The sequence below is a fragment of the Catharus ustulatus genome, chromosome 1 (assembly GCF_009819885.2).
Source record: "Catharus ustulatus isolate bCatUst1 chromosome 1, bCatUst1.pri.v2, whole genome shotgun sequence".
In the NCBI taxonomy this organism is placed as follows: Eukaryota; Metazoa; Chordata; class Aves; order Passeriformes; family Turdidae; genus Catharus; species Catharus ustulatus.
In genome coordinates, this window is record NC_046221.1 from 60234295 (window position 1) to 60254904 (window position 20610).

The following is a 20610-nucleotide window of genomic DNA, read 5'->3' on the forward strand; positions in this document are numbered from 1 at the left end:
CAGGTGGGGCATTGTTCTTTATCTTTTCACAACCCACCCTTCCTCCAGGGAGGTATCTTCTGCTAATGGCCCATTGAGTACCACTGTGTGACTGACAAAATTACAGTAAATTCACGAATACAAGCCGCACTGAGTATAAGCCGCATCTCTGGGTGTTGGCAAATATTTCGGTTTTTGTCCATAAATAAGCCGCACCCGAATATAAGCCGCTCTGTCGTTCGCAGCAAGGACCCGCGTGCAATTAGTAACAGAACCGCGGGAGGGCGGGGTTTACTGGCTGAGCTAAGGCTGTGCAGGCTCGGCCCGCCAGGGGCTGCTGACGGGGCCAGGTGGCCCAGCCCGGTGCTGCCGCTGGGGGCCAGCCGCCGCTGCCACTGGGCTCGGTCACCCCGGGTCGGCGCTGCCCCGCGGTGGCAGGCAGGGATGGAGCTTCCCCCGCTCCTACGGCAGCGGCGGTGGGTGGGGACGGAGCTTTCCCGCGCCCGTGGCGCCGGCGGCAGGCGCGGACAAAGCACCCCACCTCCTCCCTGAGCCGCGGCAATGGCGGCGTGCACTTCCCCCCCCTCCCCGGGCCGCGGCAATGGCTGTGCGGGGCTCCCGTCGGCTCCTGGAGCTGCGGCAATGGCGGCGCACCCCCCCCCCCCCCCCCGTCCTCCCCGGGCCGCGGCAATGACGGCGCGGCCCTCCCCCTCTCCTCCCCGAGCTGCGGCAATGGCGGCGCCCCCCCACCCGTCCTCCCCCGGGCTGTGGCAGAGGAGGGAAGAAGAGAGCTCTCTCCCCTCTCTCCCCGCCCCCCGTGCTGCCTTCAGGGAGCCAGGGCAACACAGTAACACTGTAACAATCGCCGAATGCCGGCTTTTACTGGCAGGTGCTTGCCTCAGCGCCCTGGCTGGCATGTCTGGGGTTGTAAATGTCAGAAAATTATTCACAGATTAGCCGCCCCCGACTATTAGCCACACTTCCGGGTTTCCACCAAAATTTTTGTCAAATTGCTGCGGCTTGTATTCGTGAAATTACTGTACTTCATCCCATTGGAAGTTGCTCCAGCCAGGCGGAAGGGCCCAACATTTCTTACCAAGATAAAACAGAGGTGTGGGGGACACCAGGCTAGCCCCTTCTCCACTGGACTCCAGAGGGAAGCTGGATTTCTCCATATTATCACTGGACCTCCAGAAGGAAACTGCACCTTCTACAGGACCACTGCTTCAACTGAATCACATCTGTCACTACAAAAGAACTACAGCCACCATTTAATCGAACTGCTATCAACACCCTGCCTGACGGGGTGTCAGGTTGTACTCTGACTTTGTCAGGGCTTGGGGTCAGTTTCTTTGTAGTATTGTATTTCTATTTTAATTTCCCTAGTAAAGAACTGTTATTCCTAATTCCCATATCTTTGCCTGAGAGCCGTTTGATTTCAAAATCATAATAATTTAGAGGGAGGGGGTTTACATTCTCCGTTTTCAAAGAGAGGCTCCTGACTTAGCAGACACCTGTCCTCCGAACTAGGACAGTGAAGAATAAAGATTGGCTATTGTGGATGAAGAAACAGGTGTCTTGTCTGTCTCTATTGTGACACATGACTTATGACATTCTTCTTACCCACACTCCTTCTCCAAAATCCAGATATCTCCTCCGACTCTGCATATATATGTGGCAAATCTCTGTGGTCTCCTCTGGCACCTGGTTGAGAAATGGAGCCAGCATAGAGAAACAGCAAGAGAAAGGCCACTAACATCTTCAGCCTTGTCTTCTTGCAGCACAGTCTGCATCTGAGAGTCCAGAATCAGTGGAACTTTGAGGACACAGTGCTGTGCTAGTCCCAGTGCTTCACACCACTGCTACTGTCTGATGCAGCATCACACACTTTCATTTAGAGTTGCGCTAGCCACCCAGTATCAGCACATCATCTTTTTTAGTACAGATTTCTGCCTGGTGGCAGAAAAAGCATGAAATCTTCATTAAAGATAAGCTTTTTTGATTGCTAGTGATAGTTACTGAGCCCACTGGTGCATGCAAGCAAACTAAGGAATGAAAATTGCCCCAGGAACCTGAAGTTAATAAAAGTCATTTTAGAATCTAAGAAAAACATATTCAGTGGCAAGCAGTTAGCATTTCCTTTTTCAAAGACCATAAATGCCTTTAGTATAGCAATAGGAAAGAAAATCATGGCATAAACAGTAAAATGGAATAGATGTCTGAATTTCCAAAGACTAAGACATAAACATGGTTTGCTTTGAAAAATCTAGGTATTTTTCTAATTTGGGTTAGAAAAGCCTAAAAACCTTTGTTCTTTGCTACTTTTCCTCATTTTGTCTCTTTACAGAGCAGGGAACTGAGGCTAACCCATTGGAGAAAATCTCATTGCCTTCCAGAGTGGAAGGACAAGGACCAACCAGTAACATGCTAAGGAAGCAAAGAGTGTATTCACCCACTTAAAATAGCAAGTGTGACTCAGATTTAGTTCGTTATTTCCTTGTCAAACTGGGAAATTCCTAATTAGATGTGCCTGAAGGGAGCTGAACTCCAAATTAAATAAGTTTATATTGAAGAGGTAATGGGAAACAGAAACTTTGGAAAGAATTTAAATCATATGACAGAGAGGAGTTCATTTAGAATGGCAAACCTGACAAAAATACTGCCCTAGAATGTATTTCTTTTGCCAGTTAATGGTGTGTAGTCTACCTCTTTTTCTACATAGACAGTTGGCCAAAGGAAACAGGAAAAAAATCCACAAGAGCACTTGTGCCAGCAGCATATACTTTCATATATTGGAATGAAAGTAAAGTGCCCAGTTCAGTATCCTGTTCAAGGAGATAATCTGTGCTTAAGTGGTAACGTATCATTTGGCAAACTGCACATGTGCCAATGCCAGCTGCTGTGACATGAAAGACATAGGTGACAAAACAGTTGGTCTATGGTGGAACCACCCTGTGTTTGAAGACTGACACAAGAAAAGTGTCAAACTTTTGTAATGTGTTAGCTAACATTTTTATTATAATCAAGATTGTTGTAGAAGTAAAAGCAATTTTGTGACCAGCAATAAAATTATACATGTAAGAGGACTTTTCTAATGACATTTTAAAGCCTTCTTGGAAATCCCACTGCTGAGGGAAGAACATCGGTATTCACTACTGAGGTTGAGAATGAATGTGGCATCCTACTAAAATGCTTAATAACATTGCATTAGTGTTCACACAGCACGTCTGTCATGGATATTACCCTAAATTTAGAAATCAAGTGTAAGAAACTTTTAAAAATTATTTGTCTTACAATTTAACTTCAGAATCTAATGCACTATAGCCAATGCACCTAATTATGATAATTTGCTTTGGCAACTGTTAGGCATGATGTTATCTACTGAAAACTGCTATCTCCTTAAAACTGTATGGTTGTGTGTTTTTTAGTCATGTAATAAGGACAGGTTTGTGTTAGCCTATTGTTGTGTTCACCCCCTCCCCCATTCTCTCTAATTGAAAATACACAAGTAGGAAAAGTAAACTGAAAAATTCAGTCAAACATTAACATATTTGATTAACAGTTGCTTGAAAGAGAACATATTTCATTATTCCATTATTCCATTATTCCATTATTCCATTATTCCATTATTCCAGAGAACAATTTTCCATTATTTATTCCAAAACTCCAAACAGCCAAAGTATTAATAGATTTAGAATTATATAACCACAAATTTTTAAGTTATCAATTGATCATATAATCATCTAGGTTGGAAAAGACCTCGAGATCATCAAGTCCAACCTCTGGCCAGACACTGCCTTATCAATGAGACCATGGCACTGGGTATCACATCCAGTTGGTTTTTTTGAACACCTCCAATGATGGAGATTCCACCATCTCCTTGGGCAGTCCATTCCAATGCTTGACAGCCGTTTCCATGAAGAAATTCTTCCTAAGGTCCAACCTGAACCTCCCTTGGTGGAGTTTGAGGCCATGTTCTCTGGTCACTTGTTATCTGAGAGAAGACACTGACTCCCACCTGGCTACACCCTCCATCCAGGCAGTTGTGAGAGTGATAAGGTCACTCCTGAGCCTCCTTTTCTTCAGACTGAACAACCCCAGTTCTCTCAACACCTCCTCATAGGACTTGTGCCCCAGACCCTTCCTCAGCTTGACTGCCCTTCTCTGGGCGTATTCCAGCCCCTCAATATCTTTCTTGTAGTGAGGGCCTCAAAACTGAACACAGGATTCAAAGTGTAGCCTCACCAGTTCTGAGTACATGGGAACAATCTCTGTCCTGCTCCTGCTGCTCACATTTTGCTGACACAGGCCATAATGCCATTGCCTTGTTTTGCCTCCTCGCACACTCTGGCTCATGTTCAGCTGCAGACCAGCAAGCCCAGGTCTTTTTCACCAGACAGCTTTTCAACCCCTCTCTCCCAAGTCTGTAGCACTCCAAGGGCAGGTCCTGGCACTTGGCCTTGTTGAATCTTGATTCAACAATGCAGCCTGTGCAGATCCCCCTGAAGATCCTTATTGTTCTCTAGCAGGTCAATACTCCTACCCCAAAATTTATCTACTCTACTCAAAGTAAGCCAGCATACATTATACATAAGAGCTTAACATGGGTGGCATGACTGTATAACATGCATACAGTTATATATGAGAGTATATATGCATACAGTCATGTATATATGAGAAAAAAACAAACTGCAACAAACAACAGTCCAAGACATCTTCCTGCTTAGCCTGAATATGAGTAAGTACATGTGTAATGGAAAATAAAGTTAATGCACCTTTTGTTTTTTCTTTATAAATCCATAACAAATATTTATAAAGAAGTGTATAAATTCATAAATCTATAAATTTTTGACACCTTGTGACATAAAACAGAATGTCTGATAACCAAATTAATTGACGTTTAATTTGAGCTTTTTTTTACACAGATTTAATAGAGTTAATTTTCTTCACAGTGGCTAGTAGCGTGCTGCGTTTTGGGTTTGTGCTGAAAACAGTGTTGATAGCACAGGGCTGTTTTAGCTATTGCTGATCAGAGTTTACTCAGTGACAAGGAATTTTTTTGGCCTCTCACACCATTCTGCCGGTGAGGAGGTTTTAGATGCGCAAGAATCTGGGATGGGACAGAGCCGGGACACCTGACTTCAACAAACAAAGGGATTTTCCATAACATATGTCATCATACTCAGCATATAAGCTGGTGTAAAAAAGAGGAAGGGGAAGAAAGAAGAAGGGGCGATGATAATATTCAGAGTCACGGCATTTATTTTCTCAAATGACCATTACATGTGGTGAGACTGCTTTCCAGGAATGGCAGAACACCAGTCTGTCAATGGGAAGCAGTGACTTAATTTCTTGTTTTGTTTGCATGCATGCACAGCTTTGGCTTTAGTTATTAAAGCAACTAAAATATATGAACTTTATATAATTTACTATCGTGTGTTTTTATTGTATGTTGCCTACTTTATTATATATTTCTAAACTTTGGAATAGTAAGTCTAGCAGCAAGGTTCATCCCTCTCTTATCCTACAGCCGTGCAACCCTAAGTTGAGGTATCCTATTGTGACCACTCCCAAAGAAAAACTGCATCTTATGTTTAACAAAGAATTCAGGATGGAAGGGTTGAATTACCCTTGGGTGTGTCTGTTACTACCAGGCATTACTGCCTGTAGGTTAAAGGGTTAGATTGCAACCCTCACTTCTACTTGGCCAAAGACAGGTAACAGGAGTCCTGATGGTATGCCAAGCAATGCAGTTTCTTGCATTAACTGGATTCAGATGAAGTGTTTATTCTACAAACCAAGAGGTGCAATAGATCTGTAAAATTAAAACACATTTATTTTTTTGCTATACCTTTTCTTGTAGGGAGTTACAAGCAACTCCTAATGATTTCAGGTTGAAGCTGAAGCCTTCCACCTGGAGGTTTTAATTTCATCTGAGTAGCCCTCAATTTTATTATTTGCTCTATGAAGGATAGACACATGCACACTTATTGCAGGACTGGAGACTAACAATTGCTGGTCAGTAAAAAGCTTCTGGACAATTATTGTTGTGTGGGAGAGAGAAATGTGCCTCCATGTCTCTTTTTACCTGAGAAAGGTGGAAGATGGACCAGGGATGTCATGTATTTTTTTTTTTTTTTCTGTGTAAGGATCTAAGCAGTCTCATGGGGCAAACGAAGTGGACAGTAAAACAATTTCCAATCTCTGATTTGGCTAAGAGATGCTGGTGGTCAGCCTGCACAAGTGGGCCCGAAATCCAGTAGTTCAGACTGACAGCCTGAAATTGCAACACTCCTTATTTCCTGTTTTTCCTGATCCTTGTAAAGAACAAGTAGATTTTTGAAGATAGAACTTCCTGTGTAAAACTGTAATTTGATGATGGAATAGATACAATTTTAAGCTGCCCTGTAACATAGAACATAGTGGTAATGTGGTACAGGCTGACCCTGCTAGCTAAAATTAGTCTGCTTATGTTTTTCAAAGATCACACTGGCTAGCTTTTGCAGAGGATCAGGTATCATCACGCACCTTTCACTTTGTGCAAAATCAGTATCACTTGCCTGTTGCATGCTAGATAATTTGACAAAAACATGCTTTTACATCCTCACATGATCCAGGTGAAATTTTTGCTGCAGGGCGATTTGCTGATGCATTCAGCCAGTATGAACGGTTATGGAAACAAGGTCTGTATTAATGATAAATTTCATCCTTCTGCAATGAAGAAAAAAGATGCAAGATTCTGAGAATAAAAAGAATGGGAAACCATGAGGAGAACCTGATAAGCACGTTGTCAGGCACTCTAGAAATTAATTCTGCCTGGGGCTGTGCAAATAACTAATTCCTCAGTTTGGTTGCTGAATTGAAAGGATAAAAACCTCAGCAAACTGTTATCCACTACCAAAATAAAACCCAACATGATTTGCTTTATTCAAAGTTAATGTAATTTTTCCCTTTCTTTATAAGGGCTTGAAATTAAACACAACAAATAAAACCACTGGAGGATTTCTGTAGGTGTCATCTTTTTACTCAAATGTACAGGAGCTAGTACACATATCCAACATGTGCAATATCTAGATCAAATTGTTTTAAAGGGGAATCTGAACGCAGCAGAGAATTTGAAAGCAAGGCACCCTAAGCAGCAGTTCAAAGCATTGTGCAGTGATATCTTTTTTGGCACCTTTTCCATTTCTATGAATAGTTATTAACCAAATCTCTGACTCAGTGGTGACCCAATTACTACATGCAAATTAAGGACATTGCCCTAAATTTTAGAAGACACTTGGAATGTGGACGCATATGCCTGTAGATATTTGCACACACAATTCAGCATTACATAAGGAAAATTTAGCTAGCTGCACATGGTCTGGCGAACATGTATGGAGGAACTGCAGACCGCCACCAAGGTTCTAGTCTGTCTCCCAGAACCGGCGTTTCTGCAGTAGCACAGTGTTGAACAATACTTCAGCAAACCTGAATAGCCTAGCTGGAGTGGCAGTCTTGTGGTCCTGAAGCTAGACAGAAACCTGGCTGTCTTAGCCCTTTTGCTTCCTAACTCTCAGTCATTTTTAAGTGCTTCTTTCAGTTTCTTATATTAAATAGATATAAATTTCATGCATTGTAGTGAAGTACACAACTATTTCTTGAAATACAGGTGCCACCAATGAATACATTTCTCCAGTCCCAATGGTTTGAAAAACTAGATGTGATTTCACAATTAGTTTTTAAGATTGCAAATCCCCCATTCTGGAGACTTTGCTGTTTCCCAGTTGATTTTCCGCTGTCAATTCTAATTGTGAAGAAGTACAAAAGTAACATTTAGAAGTGAAGGAAAGATCTTTCTTCCTTCAAAAACAAGTGGCTTGAAAGATGGTCTTTATTTTGCAAACATTCTTGCATGTACTTATTAAATTAAATAACTGATGAAGATATTTAAGGTGGTTTGTGGGCTTTGAAGGTTTGCACGAAGTCAAATCTTTTTCCTGCCTGCCTTATATGAAAACCTGTGATACAGCAAGTGCATTTCACCAAGACAAATTACATGTTTTATCCCCAAATTTAGTGCATGAATAATGAATATGCATAAAAATATTCTTATTGTCAGGGCAAGGAAAGGAGGGAATGTGATTAAGATTTGTTACAAGGTTGGCAAGAATGGACGCAGCTTCCATACATCAGGAGACCAAACAGATGACAGGTCTTCAGCTTGGAAAGAGAGATGAGTTATGAAAGTTTACAGTGTTGTGAGTGGCATGGAAGAGGTTCCTGTATGATGATTACCAACATCACAAAACAAGAGCTGGAAAGCACAAAATCAATTCATCAGACAGCAAGTCTATGACAAATAAAAGGAAGTTGTTTCACACAGTACATAGTTAGAATATTATTAATAAACAGAATGATGACAACAAAACTGTGGGCACAAAACTAAAAAGATGCTGAAAGAGATACTTGGAAAATGAGAGTATACAGGTCTTTAAAGACAATGGTCCAGTTGCTTTTCAAGTTAAGACGGCCTCAGAAGAACATTGGTGTTGGAGGTTGGGTTTTTCCCTTCTTCTCTGTGGAAATTCCTTCATTATGATGTTAAGAAAACTTGTTGGCTACACCCTAGCACAGCTGGCTAGAGACAAAGGGGGGGGGGAGGCCAGGGGGAACAGCATTAATTTTCACAGCTGTTGTTGGTTTTGCTTGTCTTTTAGATATATTAGTAAAGAACTGTTTTTCCTAACCCCATGTCCTTCCGCAAGAGCCCCTTAGTTTCAAAATTATAATAAATTGGAGAGAGGGGGATTTTCACTCTCCATCTCAGGGAGGGATTCCTGCCTTTCTCGGCAAATACCTGTCTTTCAAACGAGGACAACTGGTTTCTCTCCCCTGGAGTACAGCTCCACTTCAGGAGCTAATACACTTGGAATTAATACATGGTGAGTCACATCTTCCTTACTCATATCCACTCTTAGTCAGATGGCAATCAGTTCAATCAAAGGAACAGCAGACTCCTTCTTTTTCTGTGTTGAATGCATCCCCCATTCCCCATCACTGCTTGCTCCTTTCTTTCTTACTTGGGAAGGGGTGAAGTACTGCTGGAAGACCTGTTGGGATGTCTTAACATCAGCCGTTCTTCAGGGAGTTGTGTGACAATGGTTTTTTTGCTGTATGGGCAAAGGATTATCTGGAATTAAGGAAGCAGACACCAGAGATGGTGCAGTGGGAGTGAGGGGAAGTGCTTACATGCTCTGACTGAGCATGAACAAAAGGAACAGAATTACAGGGAAAGGGACTCACCTCATAATAATTATTCTTAACTGTTTGCTCTATAGAGGATGATTGCTGCTGAGATTTATAGAATTTGTAGATTACAAGAGAAGAAGCTTATCCCAACTGGATGATTATGACTATTTGCTCATTATCTGAAACTTACTTGGTTCTTGGCCTTTGCTTCTGGTGGAATTGCAATCTAACATTCAGCAATGCAACAAGTGGATGATGCCGCCATGAAGGCCAGTTATTCACTGTGACCACAGAGAATAGATAACAGGGTGAGCATTTTAAAATAAACAGAATCTGTCTGCTCCTTTTCTCCCCAGCAACACTTTCAAGGCTGCTTGCATGAGTTCAAAAATGTGCCATCACAAGAGATTTACTCTTGATCCCAAAAATAGTTTTATCAAAATTATCATGTGGGACTATTACTACGAATATATCCCATGAGAAGAATTCATTGTAAGTAGGACACAGAGGAAGAAATCTCACCTACAATTTCAGCTGTGGTATCTGTCTCACACAGTCAACACTCCAACTCCAGAAAGCTGTGTGTGTTCAAAAGTTAAGAGCATGTTCTTCCATTCCAGTAAGAGACTTGCACAGAAATATCAGGGAATAGTTTTACCATTTTGGGTTACAATTCTCAGTGTTAAAGGGGTGTGTTTTTTAGGGCAGAACATTTGGATGAGACAAGAAAGTCTGGTGAAAACATTCAGTCCTTCAGTCCATGTAATGTTGATACTTCAGAGACCAAAAATACAGGACTGATCACAAAAATTGAACTAGGTCAGCAGCATTTCTTCTCCTCTCAAAACACTCTTGAGTGTTGCCAGCTGGAAACTGAGAGTATGTTATGCCACAGCAACTGCAGAATAATTTTGTAGCCTGTAATTGGGTCCTAATTCTCACTCTGGTTCTAGAGGTATGTTAATATAGTGTGAGAGCAGCCACAGAAAGTATTTTGGTAGTACTTGTGACAGCTAATTAGCATATTTCACAATGACATTCAGTTTTACACTGTAATGCATAAAGCTAACTTCACAAGTGTAAGAGCAAAGTTTATTCTCTTCCCTGACCTTTACATTGCATGGTTAAAAAAAGGATTCTCTAGGTATACTATCAACAACAATAATGGCATTTTATGTGTAATGTTATTGCTTTTTTTGTGTTTCTATATGCATGGATAATATATAAAATAAGACAGATTGCTAATGTGTTAACCAGAGAAACATTAAAAAAAAATTGTTTTCATGCTAGATTCCAGAAAGTAGGTTTTCAAAGGCACAAATGGCAGACTTGTTTAAATCCCTTGGAAATTCACTTAATGACACATTTATGTTTTTAAAAACTCTGCAGTTTTGGATTACAAAAGGCCAGAATTAAATCTGAAGGCTTTGATTCTAATACCATTTTTACACAGCCAGCAAAGATATGCAGTTTTCAAAGAGATGTCTACTTATTACAGAGTATCTGCAGCTCACAAAAACATATTCACTTACTTCGTAACAGAAAGTACTTATGGACCTGCGTTAGTCCACACATAGGACCAGATTTGCTAAAGAAATTGCAAATGAGGGGTAGTAAAATTGTGTGAGGTACACAAGCTTTGAGGACCCTGACATCTTGTTTGGCATAAGCACCACCATGCTACAGAGGTATTCCAGTGTCACCCTCTATTATCACCAATACAGAAAGAAAAAGCTAGTCCAAACCTTACAGACCAACAGATCACAGCAGGTTTAAGCCTCAGATTTTTCCCTCAGCCTTTTTCCCAACCTGGAAACGAAACTTGAGATAATTTTAGTGAGGAGGTAATGTGAAAGGGGATTTTTATTTGAAGGCCTTCAGAGGCAGTTATGGAAATATGTCCACAAAAGCCCACCTCCACACCCTCTTCCCCAGGGATGAGTACATTTTTCTAGGTTTTAGGAAATAAGCATACAGTAATTTCATTACTATAAGGCGCACCCTTTTGACTAAAATTTTGGTCTGAACCCGGAAATGCACCTTATAGTCCGGTGTGCCTTATATATGGGAAAAAGTTCAGAAATTTGCCAACCTGGAAGTGCAAGCTGCGAGCTGAGCTGGGACCCGCAGGAGCCATGGCCATGTGGGGGGAGCTAGGACCCGCAGGAGCTGCAGCCGCTGGGTGGGAGCTGAGGCTGCTGGGCGGGAGCTGGGATCCACTGGAGCCGTGGTCGTGCAGGGGAAGCTGGGACCCACAGTGGCCGCCGGGTGGGGGAAGCCCGGATCTGTGGCTGCCACTGGGCGGGGGAAGCTGAGACCTGTGGCTGCCACGGCCGCTGGGTGGGAGTCAGGAGCCGGGAGCTGGGAACTGGGAGCCGTGCCAGACAGCGCTGAGAGCAAGCGGGAGTGCCAGGGCCCGCGGCACGGGGAGGGTGCCTGGGGCCACATTTAAAGGCTATGTCAATCTGTTTGCAAAATGTTTGCAAATTGAGCACCTGCCAGTAAACCCCACCATCATGCGATTCCGTTACTAATTCATTACTTTGTTGCATGTGGCGCCACCCCTTGCTGTAAAAAAAAAGTGCACCTTATAGTCCAGTGCGCTTTGTATGTGGACAAAGTTCGGAAATTTGCCGACACCCAGAAGTGCGCCTTATAATCTGGTGCGCTTTATACTCATGAAATTACTGTAATTAATAAAAAGCACCAATTGGTGATGCAATTCTCCCCCAGGTCAAGCTCCTTCTCTGGAGTCCCCCCCGTTGGCACTAGACATGCTTTGTCCAGGAGAATGTACCTTGAAGCGTTGTTCTCAGCCTTGGTTCCCAGGAAGAACCAAGATAGCACAGGGACTTGTACCTGCTGGAGCTTGGAGCTCTGGAATTTGTTTTGTCTTTCTGCTTAGGGGAAGGCAATGTGAAATTACTGGGAAAACTAGTCACTAATACAATAGATGACAGTTACAAATACATTTGTGAAGAATACAAAGAACATATAAAGGAAGAGGAAGGCAAAATCCAAATGGCATCAAAATCTGTGAGTAACAACAGCAAGGTCCACAATATAGCACATTTTTTTCTATAGTTTCCAAATATGCTGGAAGGCTGATTGATAAAATTATATGAAATAAACTATCAAATAACTGAGGTGATTTTTGAGAAGAGATACTGCTTGCTATCACAGTTATCATTCGTTGTACAAAAATAAACATTAATTTCATGATTATAAGCTGCACCATTTTGACTAAAGTTTTGGTCTGAACCCGGAAGTGCGGCTTGTAATCCGGAGTGGCCAATATATGAAAAAAGTTCTGAAATTTGCCAACCTGGAAGTGCGAGCTGGCAGCAGACCCAAGCCGAGCTGAGCCCACCCGGCCCTGGCGGGGCAGTGCCAGGCCAGGGAAAGTGAACGTGGTGGGGGCTGGGCGGGCAGCGCCGGGCCCCAGGTTGGGGGGAGTGAACACAGTGGCAGTGGGGTCGGTAGCACCGGGCCAGGGCCAGCCACCCGGTGCCAGCGGTGAAGGCAGGGGTGAGTGAGCCCGGCAGCAGCAGCAGCACTGGCTGGCTGGCCCCAAGTGGCCCTACCAAGCAGCAGAGACAAGCTGGCTCACTCGGCCCCGTCGGCAGCCCCGAGCGGGCCCAGCCCGCACGGCCCCAAGCCAAGCCAGTAAACCCCGCGATCCTGTGATTCTGTTACTAATTGGCAACTTTGTGAAAGTTGCACGGGGATCCTCGCTGTGAACAAAAGTGCAGCTTACAATCCAGTGTGGCTTATATGTGAGAAAGAACAAAATGTTCTCAACACCTGGATGTGCGACTTATAATCAGGTGTGGCTTGTAATCGTGAAATTACTGCGATATAAACATTCTTGTTATCAATTATACTTATTCAGTTTATCAGTGCAGCTCCTTATGTCCAAAATGTTGACTTTTTTTTAAGGGTATCATGAAGGCAAACAGGTTATAGCACATCTCAGTGAGAAGTATTTACAGGGCATCTAACACCTACCCAAAAGCATCCATACAGATAAATAAGCACAATCTCATATTACAATAGTACATTGGCTTTGACTCAGCCCTAAAATAGATCCCCTCTGGCACTGGAGCTGACAGGAGCTGTGGAGTCAGCCTGCACCTTCTCTGGGCTCTGCAGATGAAGAGTGAGGAGTGTGCATGCTCTGGGGAGGAAGACCTGAAGCAGATGGGGGAAGGCAGCACCTCCTTTGCAATGGAAATGCACACATGCCCTAGCATACATTTGGCAATAATGTCTTAACCTATAGTTCACATAACTACAGTCATCTCAGGAGAAACAGAGAAAAATAAATAAGGCTTAGAAACTGACCTGTTTTTCATTTTCATCCTCCAGTCTCAGCCTGTCCTCAATGCAGTTCCTGGCCTGAAGGAATGCCTTCCTCTGAGCCCTTTCTGTCAAAATCCTCACAAAGACCCCATACAAATTTACACTGACAAAAAGGATTGCATTGGCCACAAGCTGTAAGAAAGAAAGAAAAAGAAATGAATATTTTGAAATACAGATTTTTATTTTACATTTCTGCTCAGCAAAGATATATTAAAAAAAAAAAACTTTTTGAAAATTGTGCCTTGCTAGCCACATCACCGATACCCCTTCCTGCAGTGAAACAATTACAGCAGCTGTCACAAATCTGGACAAGCAATATTGCATAACACAGAATTTTGCAACAGCTGGAGTTAATTTCTTTTATGATGATCTGTAGCTTGTCATCTTCATTCATCACCATTTCTTTCATGAGCCCATTGCCAGATCTGTCCATCTAATAAAGAAAGCAATATCATCAGTATTTGTTCAAAATGCTCTGAAAACAGAAATTGTTTTCCCATGCTTTCATAAAGCTAGGATATTTTTGTCCCTTTTTTAGTAGTGGAGAAGAAAGGGACTGAAAATCCTATGGCTGCAAAAAATGTTTGCCTAGGTACCCCAAGCTTCCATATGGTGTAGTTTGCATTTGGAAAATCTATTTCTCTTCCCCTGTCCACTGTTAAAACCATATTGTACTTTTCGAGAAATCATCCAAAATATGGTTGATGCTATCCTGCAGCAGATCTCTCAGAAGGTGCTGAGTCCTTCCGAATGATGGCCCCCAGCATAACCCAAGGACCAAGCTATGCAATAATCAGCGAACACAAATTACTTGGGAAATACTTCTCTAAACAGTGTTTTTATGAAGGACACAAAAATGACTCAACTGCCCTTCTGGGTTTTTTTAAATGTTTTAACAATATGTGATGAATTTACTTAACTGACATAAATAACTGAGAAGTGGTTCGTACACAACCTCCCTATCAAAGGCAATTCTGTCCAAGTTTTTCACCACATCTCTGAAACATGTCTTCAGATCATAATTTCTGCAATGCAATGTGTATTTAGTTAAGAGAAAACAATGCTTTTTCACCCAGTGTGTTTTCAGTCCCAGTATCCTTATACATCCTAGAGCCTACCACAACATCATGATAAGGATTTGTGGGACTCACAAATCCCCAAAAATCAGAAATGAACTGGCATTTAAATTGGTCAAGAGTGAGCAAAATAAGGGCAAAGAAAGACATCACAGCAAGTAACGCAACTCATGTTAAGCTCCTATGCACCTAAAATAATCCAAAAAGACCACATAACTGACATTTGTTTACAAATTCAAGGTATACATTTCAAGGTAGTACACCTCTACTAGTGGAAATTGGAGAGGAAACCATTTCTTTTGTTTGCACAGTATAATGAGCCAAAGTGTGCCAACAACATCATCAAATTTTTAGAAAAATAAAACCACTGATACTGTTGTAGAGAATGCTTCCTAACAGGACTAAGGTTGAAGGCTTTATGGTAAGCCAATATGCCAATATGGTTAAAAAAACCATCCAAAATTACATCCCTGATGTTTTTGGAGAGACTTTCGGAAATGTTCTGCTCTGCAAAAATAAGCAGGAAATTTCTGATGTGCAGAACCAAAGGTAATGAACCTCTTGTGACTTCAGAATAGTGGGAAGAATTTGAAAGATTCATTCTGGGTCAGTTCTCCAGACCTTCATGGATACACAAGTCCTCTAAATTTTACCATCAAACAGGGCTCTTATTAGTCAACAGGACATCAACAACAAATTCTCTGCAAACATTCTCACCAGTACAAAATCCAAAGTTAACCTGTCACAATAAAAGGACCTGTGCCTAGCATCAGTGGTACTTTCCCCCTCAGTTATCAAAAAAGAAATAATTATCTCACAATAGCTGAAAACAGTGAAGAATGGTGTTATAACTTCCTCCTGAGAATGACAAAATGCAGGTTCATCTGCATTCAGATGAATTTTAACCTTACAATCTCATGTACCACTTACTTATATGCTATTCTGATGATACTACAGATAGTAAAACTTTGAAGAAGAAATGCAGTACATGAGCATATTATTTCATGATACAGGCTGAGCACAATCTGCAATTCCTATCCTGCTTTATCTTGCTTGATCACAGAAAACTGCTTGATATATATCAATATTTATCACAAGTTAACACCTACCAAAATGAAATGACGGTAGAAATTCCAGTGGTGTCCTATTTTTAGAGACATGAATGCGGCCACACTCACCTTATCCCTGCATTTTATCATGCCAAAGTGTAGTGACAATAGTGTATTTTAAAGCTAATTCTTAGTGCCATTGTATAAAAATAGAAGGGATTTTTAAAGGTTGCATTCAAAGACAGCAAAGAGAGCCCACAAAATGAACAGAGCTGACTGTTACAGTGACCCTGTCCATACACAAAACAGCTGCTAATAATACAGGGGTGAAAAGCTTTTTGTGCTGGTATCAGAGTGGCTCAAGACATAAATATTTACCTCTATAGACAACAACAGCAACAAAAAAGTCAACTCAGTTTCTGGATTTCAACTGGAAGCAGTAAAAGACCATGTATTGTAACAATTTACCAACTGTTCTGGGACTATCATTTTGATTTCACTCAAGCAATAGTGATCACCTGGTCTAGGGGTAACCAGTAGGTGGGTTCCTGCTACTTTCAGGCTCAGCAGGGTAAGTCATTTTCTGACATGCTTTGAACAGTTTAAGATAAAACAGAGGCTTAGCTGTCAGCTCTGGCCTGCAGGGAATCAGGGAAGTGATAAAGCAAGTAAAAGATTCATAGATTTCAAAATGTGAGAAAAGAAAGTAGGGCAGATTGTCTCCTGAGGTAAGAGTTCCTTTCCTCCACAACCTGTTTCTACTTAATTACTATTTTTCCCCCAATTGCAACTAAATGCTAGTCTTTCTCTCTAGGTTTCTCAAATGTGTGTCATTTTCCAGTCCTTTCATTTTAATATGTACCTCCATGTCTACACACAGACATACATATACTATATGTATACACACACACACATATATATTTAATACATTATATCCCACAATTCCAAGAAAGATCATGAGACTTGCTGTTAAAATTAAGGAACATTGAAGAGGTACTAAAGCATTCAGAGCTGCTGAAATATCAAGGATTTTCATTTTAGGTCACTCCTACATTATTTACTCTACTACTGCTTGGTAGGAAAAAGTGCTCTTCAGGTTTCACCATCACCTTCTTTTTATAGAGCTACCAACAAACCAATTTATTTGATGCAAAGTAAGATGATTTAAAGACAATTTTATGCTGCTAACTTTTAAACAATGTTACTCTTTCAATCCATAATGAGATTACAGGTCAACCAACATAAAGAAAGGTATCAGGGTCATGAAAGCATGTTTCCAAAATTACTTTTTTTTGTTACTGTCAGTGAATCTTGTATCATGCATTCTGCCTATAGCAGCATTTCAGTATGAGCATCCTGAGCTTTAAGATTCCCTAGTCCTTAGCAGGTTACACTCCCTGTCAGTGAATGAATTCTGGCATGGTTGCTTGTGTCAGGGTGTTATCAGAGGCAGACCTCCAATACGGCTGATCTTTGTGGGCTCCCTAGGGGCTGGAACCTACAGCAGCTGTTTCAACCAAATGTCTATCTCTCTCCTGTTCATTTCTTCGTTGCATTTTTTGGGTCTCCACTTTTGGAAGGGAACTTGAACTGTCCAATACAGCAACACCCATCAAGGGGTGAGCAAATAATTGTAGCAGTAGACATATGTAACATGCAAATGCATACACAGAGATCGAAGAGTTTAATTAAAGATCTCCTTTTTATTCCCCATATTCATCTCCCTCTTCTTGAGTCTCCCACAGGATTAGAGACACTCTTTGAAGAGTCTTTTGAAATTTTTTTCTCTATTCCAGATAGGATTTGTTCTCTTCTTTTTCTTTCAAAGCAAGAATGCTCATGTGTGCATTCATGGATGCACTTGCTCTTTCTTGAATAAATGGTGAAAAATTCTTCTACATATTATTATTTTCCTCTTGAGAGGACTGTTTGCTCAGCAGACATTCTGTTATCAGCTTAACAGATGTATAGTAGATGGTTCAAAATTAAAACTGGTTTTCACTACAGGGTAGTTTTCTGTTTGTACTAAAAAATTGTCTCAGAAAAATATGGTTGTTTCACAAAGGTGTAAGTGACTTCTGGATCACAGAAAACTTTTTTCACTTTTATATGAAGTGTATTCATATGGATGGTTATTGAAGTGCTCAAATTATCATAGGCTAAGTAATAAAGGAACGAAACTTCAGGAGACTCCCTCAGAATTTCATTGTGCTTTCTAAAAGGTGGTGTAAGTAGGAGTTCAATAGTTACCACTCCCAGAATTATAATTTAGTGGCTAATACCAATATTTGATTTATTCTCAGAAGCAAGAGTTCTCATGATAACCCATGAAGTAGAGAGGAACATGTACAAGATATGGTCAACATTTCCACATGAAAATTAAGATTTGCTGAAAAGGAAAGATCGGTGCAATTCTTGTATATCTGAATCCTTAGATAACTGATGAGAGGCACGGTAGGTCTAAACTCTACTTCCACTTTTCTCCATTAATTAAATTTTACTGCAAGTAATTTCTGTGCAATTGTTGTTGTTCCTGTTAGGATAATGTAACATTTACTCATTTTGTCAAAACACTTTGACAATGTAACATTTACTCATTCTGTCAAAATGCTTTGAGATATGGCAATGCAATGCAATAGTTTAAAATATGAATGCCTATTGTGAGGGATGTCTCTAAAGAAGGAGTCGTGAACAGCTCACAAAAATGACTCAGTGTTTCTATCATTAAAACCTTTGAAAAGCAAGGCAAGACTGTGTTCTATGAAAATTGCTGGTATCATGAACAAGAGTTTAAACAAAAATAGTTTCTCCTATGGAAACTACTATGATTAGAGCAGTGCTTTATTTACGTGCTGGACTGGACAGAGGAGAATGTACAACCAGCTCTTGAATCTGACATGGTTTTGTTAAGTTTAGAAATTCATTTAGTCACCTCACTTTGAAACATTTTGAGCATACTTAATTACTAAATCTGTTCCCTCTGATTGCTGAAGTAGTGTAAGAGAGGAAAGGGAACTTTTCTTTAGTTCCTGACAGTGTCCCAAAAAGCACACTCTCCTACCAGAGGAGACAGCTAAACAATTTTTCCTCCATTTTCAATGAACATCCTTCTATTGGTTTTGTAAAGTTTTGGTTCCAGCTAGCTTATGTCATATACTAAGGAAAGGCTGTTCTGCTGTGCTATTCACCATGGTTTCTGTGTTCATTTATAAACCCCTGAATCTACAGCATACTCTAAAAGGAGATTAGTGAGCAGTTATTTCAATGATTATGAGTGCAGATGTCACTGTTGAGGAAAAGAGAGTAGCACTGGGGTGTCTATAGCCATACAAGAAAAGAGAAATTTTTACAATGTTTAGGATACTAAGTCCACTAACCACAGCCAATTTTTTCTGAAGTGTGCACGCACAATGTGTAATTGCAGATATCCACTCTGTGTCTCTCCCTTTGCTTCCATACCTGTTTGACCAAAGTAGAAGACACAGTTTAAAAACATTTTTTAAAGTACATGCCTTAAACCTTTGCAAAAAAGTTCCCTTTATAAAAGCAGAGTCATTGAGAGCTATCAAACACACCAGTCTTAAAAATTTCACTTGTTCCATCTTTCTCCAAAGGATATGCCATTTCCGCTTGGAATCATGCTCAGAGAAAAACTAGTGCACATCCCTCTCACATTATAGGCTGTTGGCTGTTTATCTTGTCCAAAGCATTTACCTCTGAATTTAAGTAGCAGAGAATTATGACGGAATAGCAGAAGTAGAGCTGATAGCATCATAAATTTTGAATCCTAAACCTTATGTAGCACTGAAACTTTAAAAAATTCTGATAAATGTAACTATGATTATGCAAGATACCAAGTATTTCTTTTGATGAGGCTGCAAAGTGGCATCTTTCTCCTCATCAATACCCTCACTCAAGTGTAGGACATGAATCTGTGACATTAATTTCAGGCACCTTTTTTTGAGTTTCTTAAATTCTGAGCCTTTCTTAGGGAATTTCTGAAAGGAACTCATAATTCTATCATTTATACCTTTCCCAGTAGCAATAAACTAAATCTTTATTTTGATGTACCAAGACTTCTGGGTTTGAGGTTTTGTTTGTTTCTTGTTTTGGGTTTTTGTTTGTTTTCTATTTTGTTTATTTATTGTTTATTTTTTGTTGTGGTTTGTTGGTTTTTTTGGGAGTTGTTTTGTTTTGTGGTTTTATTGTTAGAAAGACAGAAAGCAGCACTTATGCACAAGAACTTCTGTTCTTTTCTGCTTTTGTTTTAATGAAGTAAGATTTTTAGGGAATTGGAAAAATTCCATACAAAATACTTACAAGTAACCTACAATACAGTGCTGATATATGAAATTTTAGAAAAAAGAAAATAAAGCACTGGATGGAAAATACAGACTGAAATACCTTTAAGCATAACTTCTAAATTACTTCAAACCTTTCCAAATAATGAATGACTTCATAAAAGCTGTACTTCTGGGGAAAAAAAAAAAGACCAAAACACACAACAACATTCTTTTACAAATGCTTGGCAAAATTGCAACAGTACTGTTTGAAACTTGCCAATGGTAAGCGCTGGACTGTTGCACTTCAGATATAAAAAAATAATTAAAATATGATATTATTTATCTCTAGCTGATCCCTTTTTTAAAATTTTTTTTACATAATTTTTACCTACTGATACACATCTGTGTTATTGACATCATGTGAACAATATTAGTTATTTCTCTTGGTCTCATATTTGTATGCACAAGCCCAACTGATGTATGAACAATCTTTCCATATATCAAACTGGAACTCTAGATAGGTAACTGGAAGTTAATTCTACATAAAGCAAAAACTCTCTCCAAAGCCCACAGAAGTCGGGCTATTCAGAAGAGAATATCTGAAGAATACTATCTGTGAGGAAAAAATAA

The 20610-nt window shown here is 40.5% G+C and overlaps 1 protein-coding gene across 2 annotated transcripts in view; it reads right to left on the reverse strand.

Moving 5' to 3' along the window:
* Positions 1 to 20610, reverse strand: part of ADCY1 (adenylate cyclase 1) — a 153697-nt gene that overhangs the window by 97357 nt on the left and 35730 nt on the right. For both annotated transcript variants that reach the window (XM_033056283.1, XM_033056292.1), the window contains exon 2: positions 13555 to 13704. In XM_033056283.1, coding sequence (XP_032912174.1) covers positions 13555 to 13704 — 150 coding nt within the window. The remainder of the gene's footprint in view (positions 1 to 13554; positions 13705 to 20610) is intronic.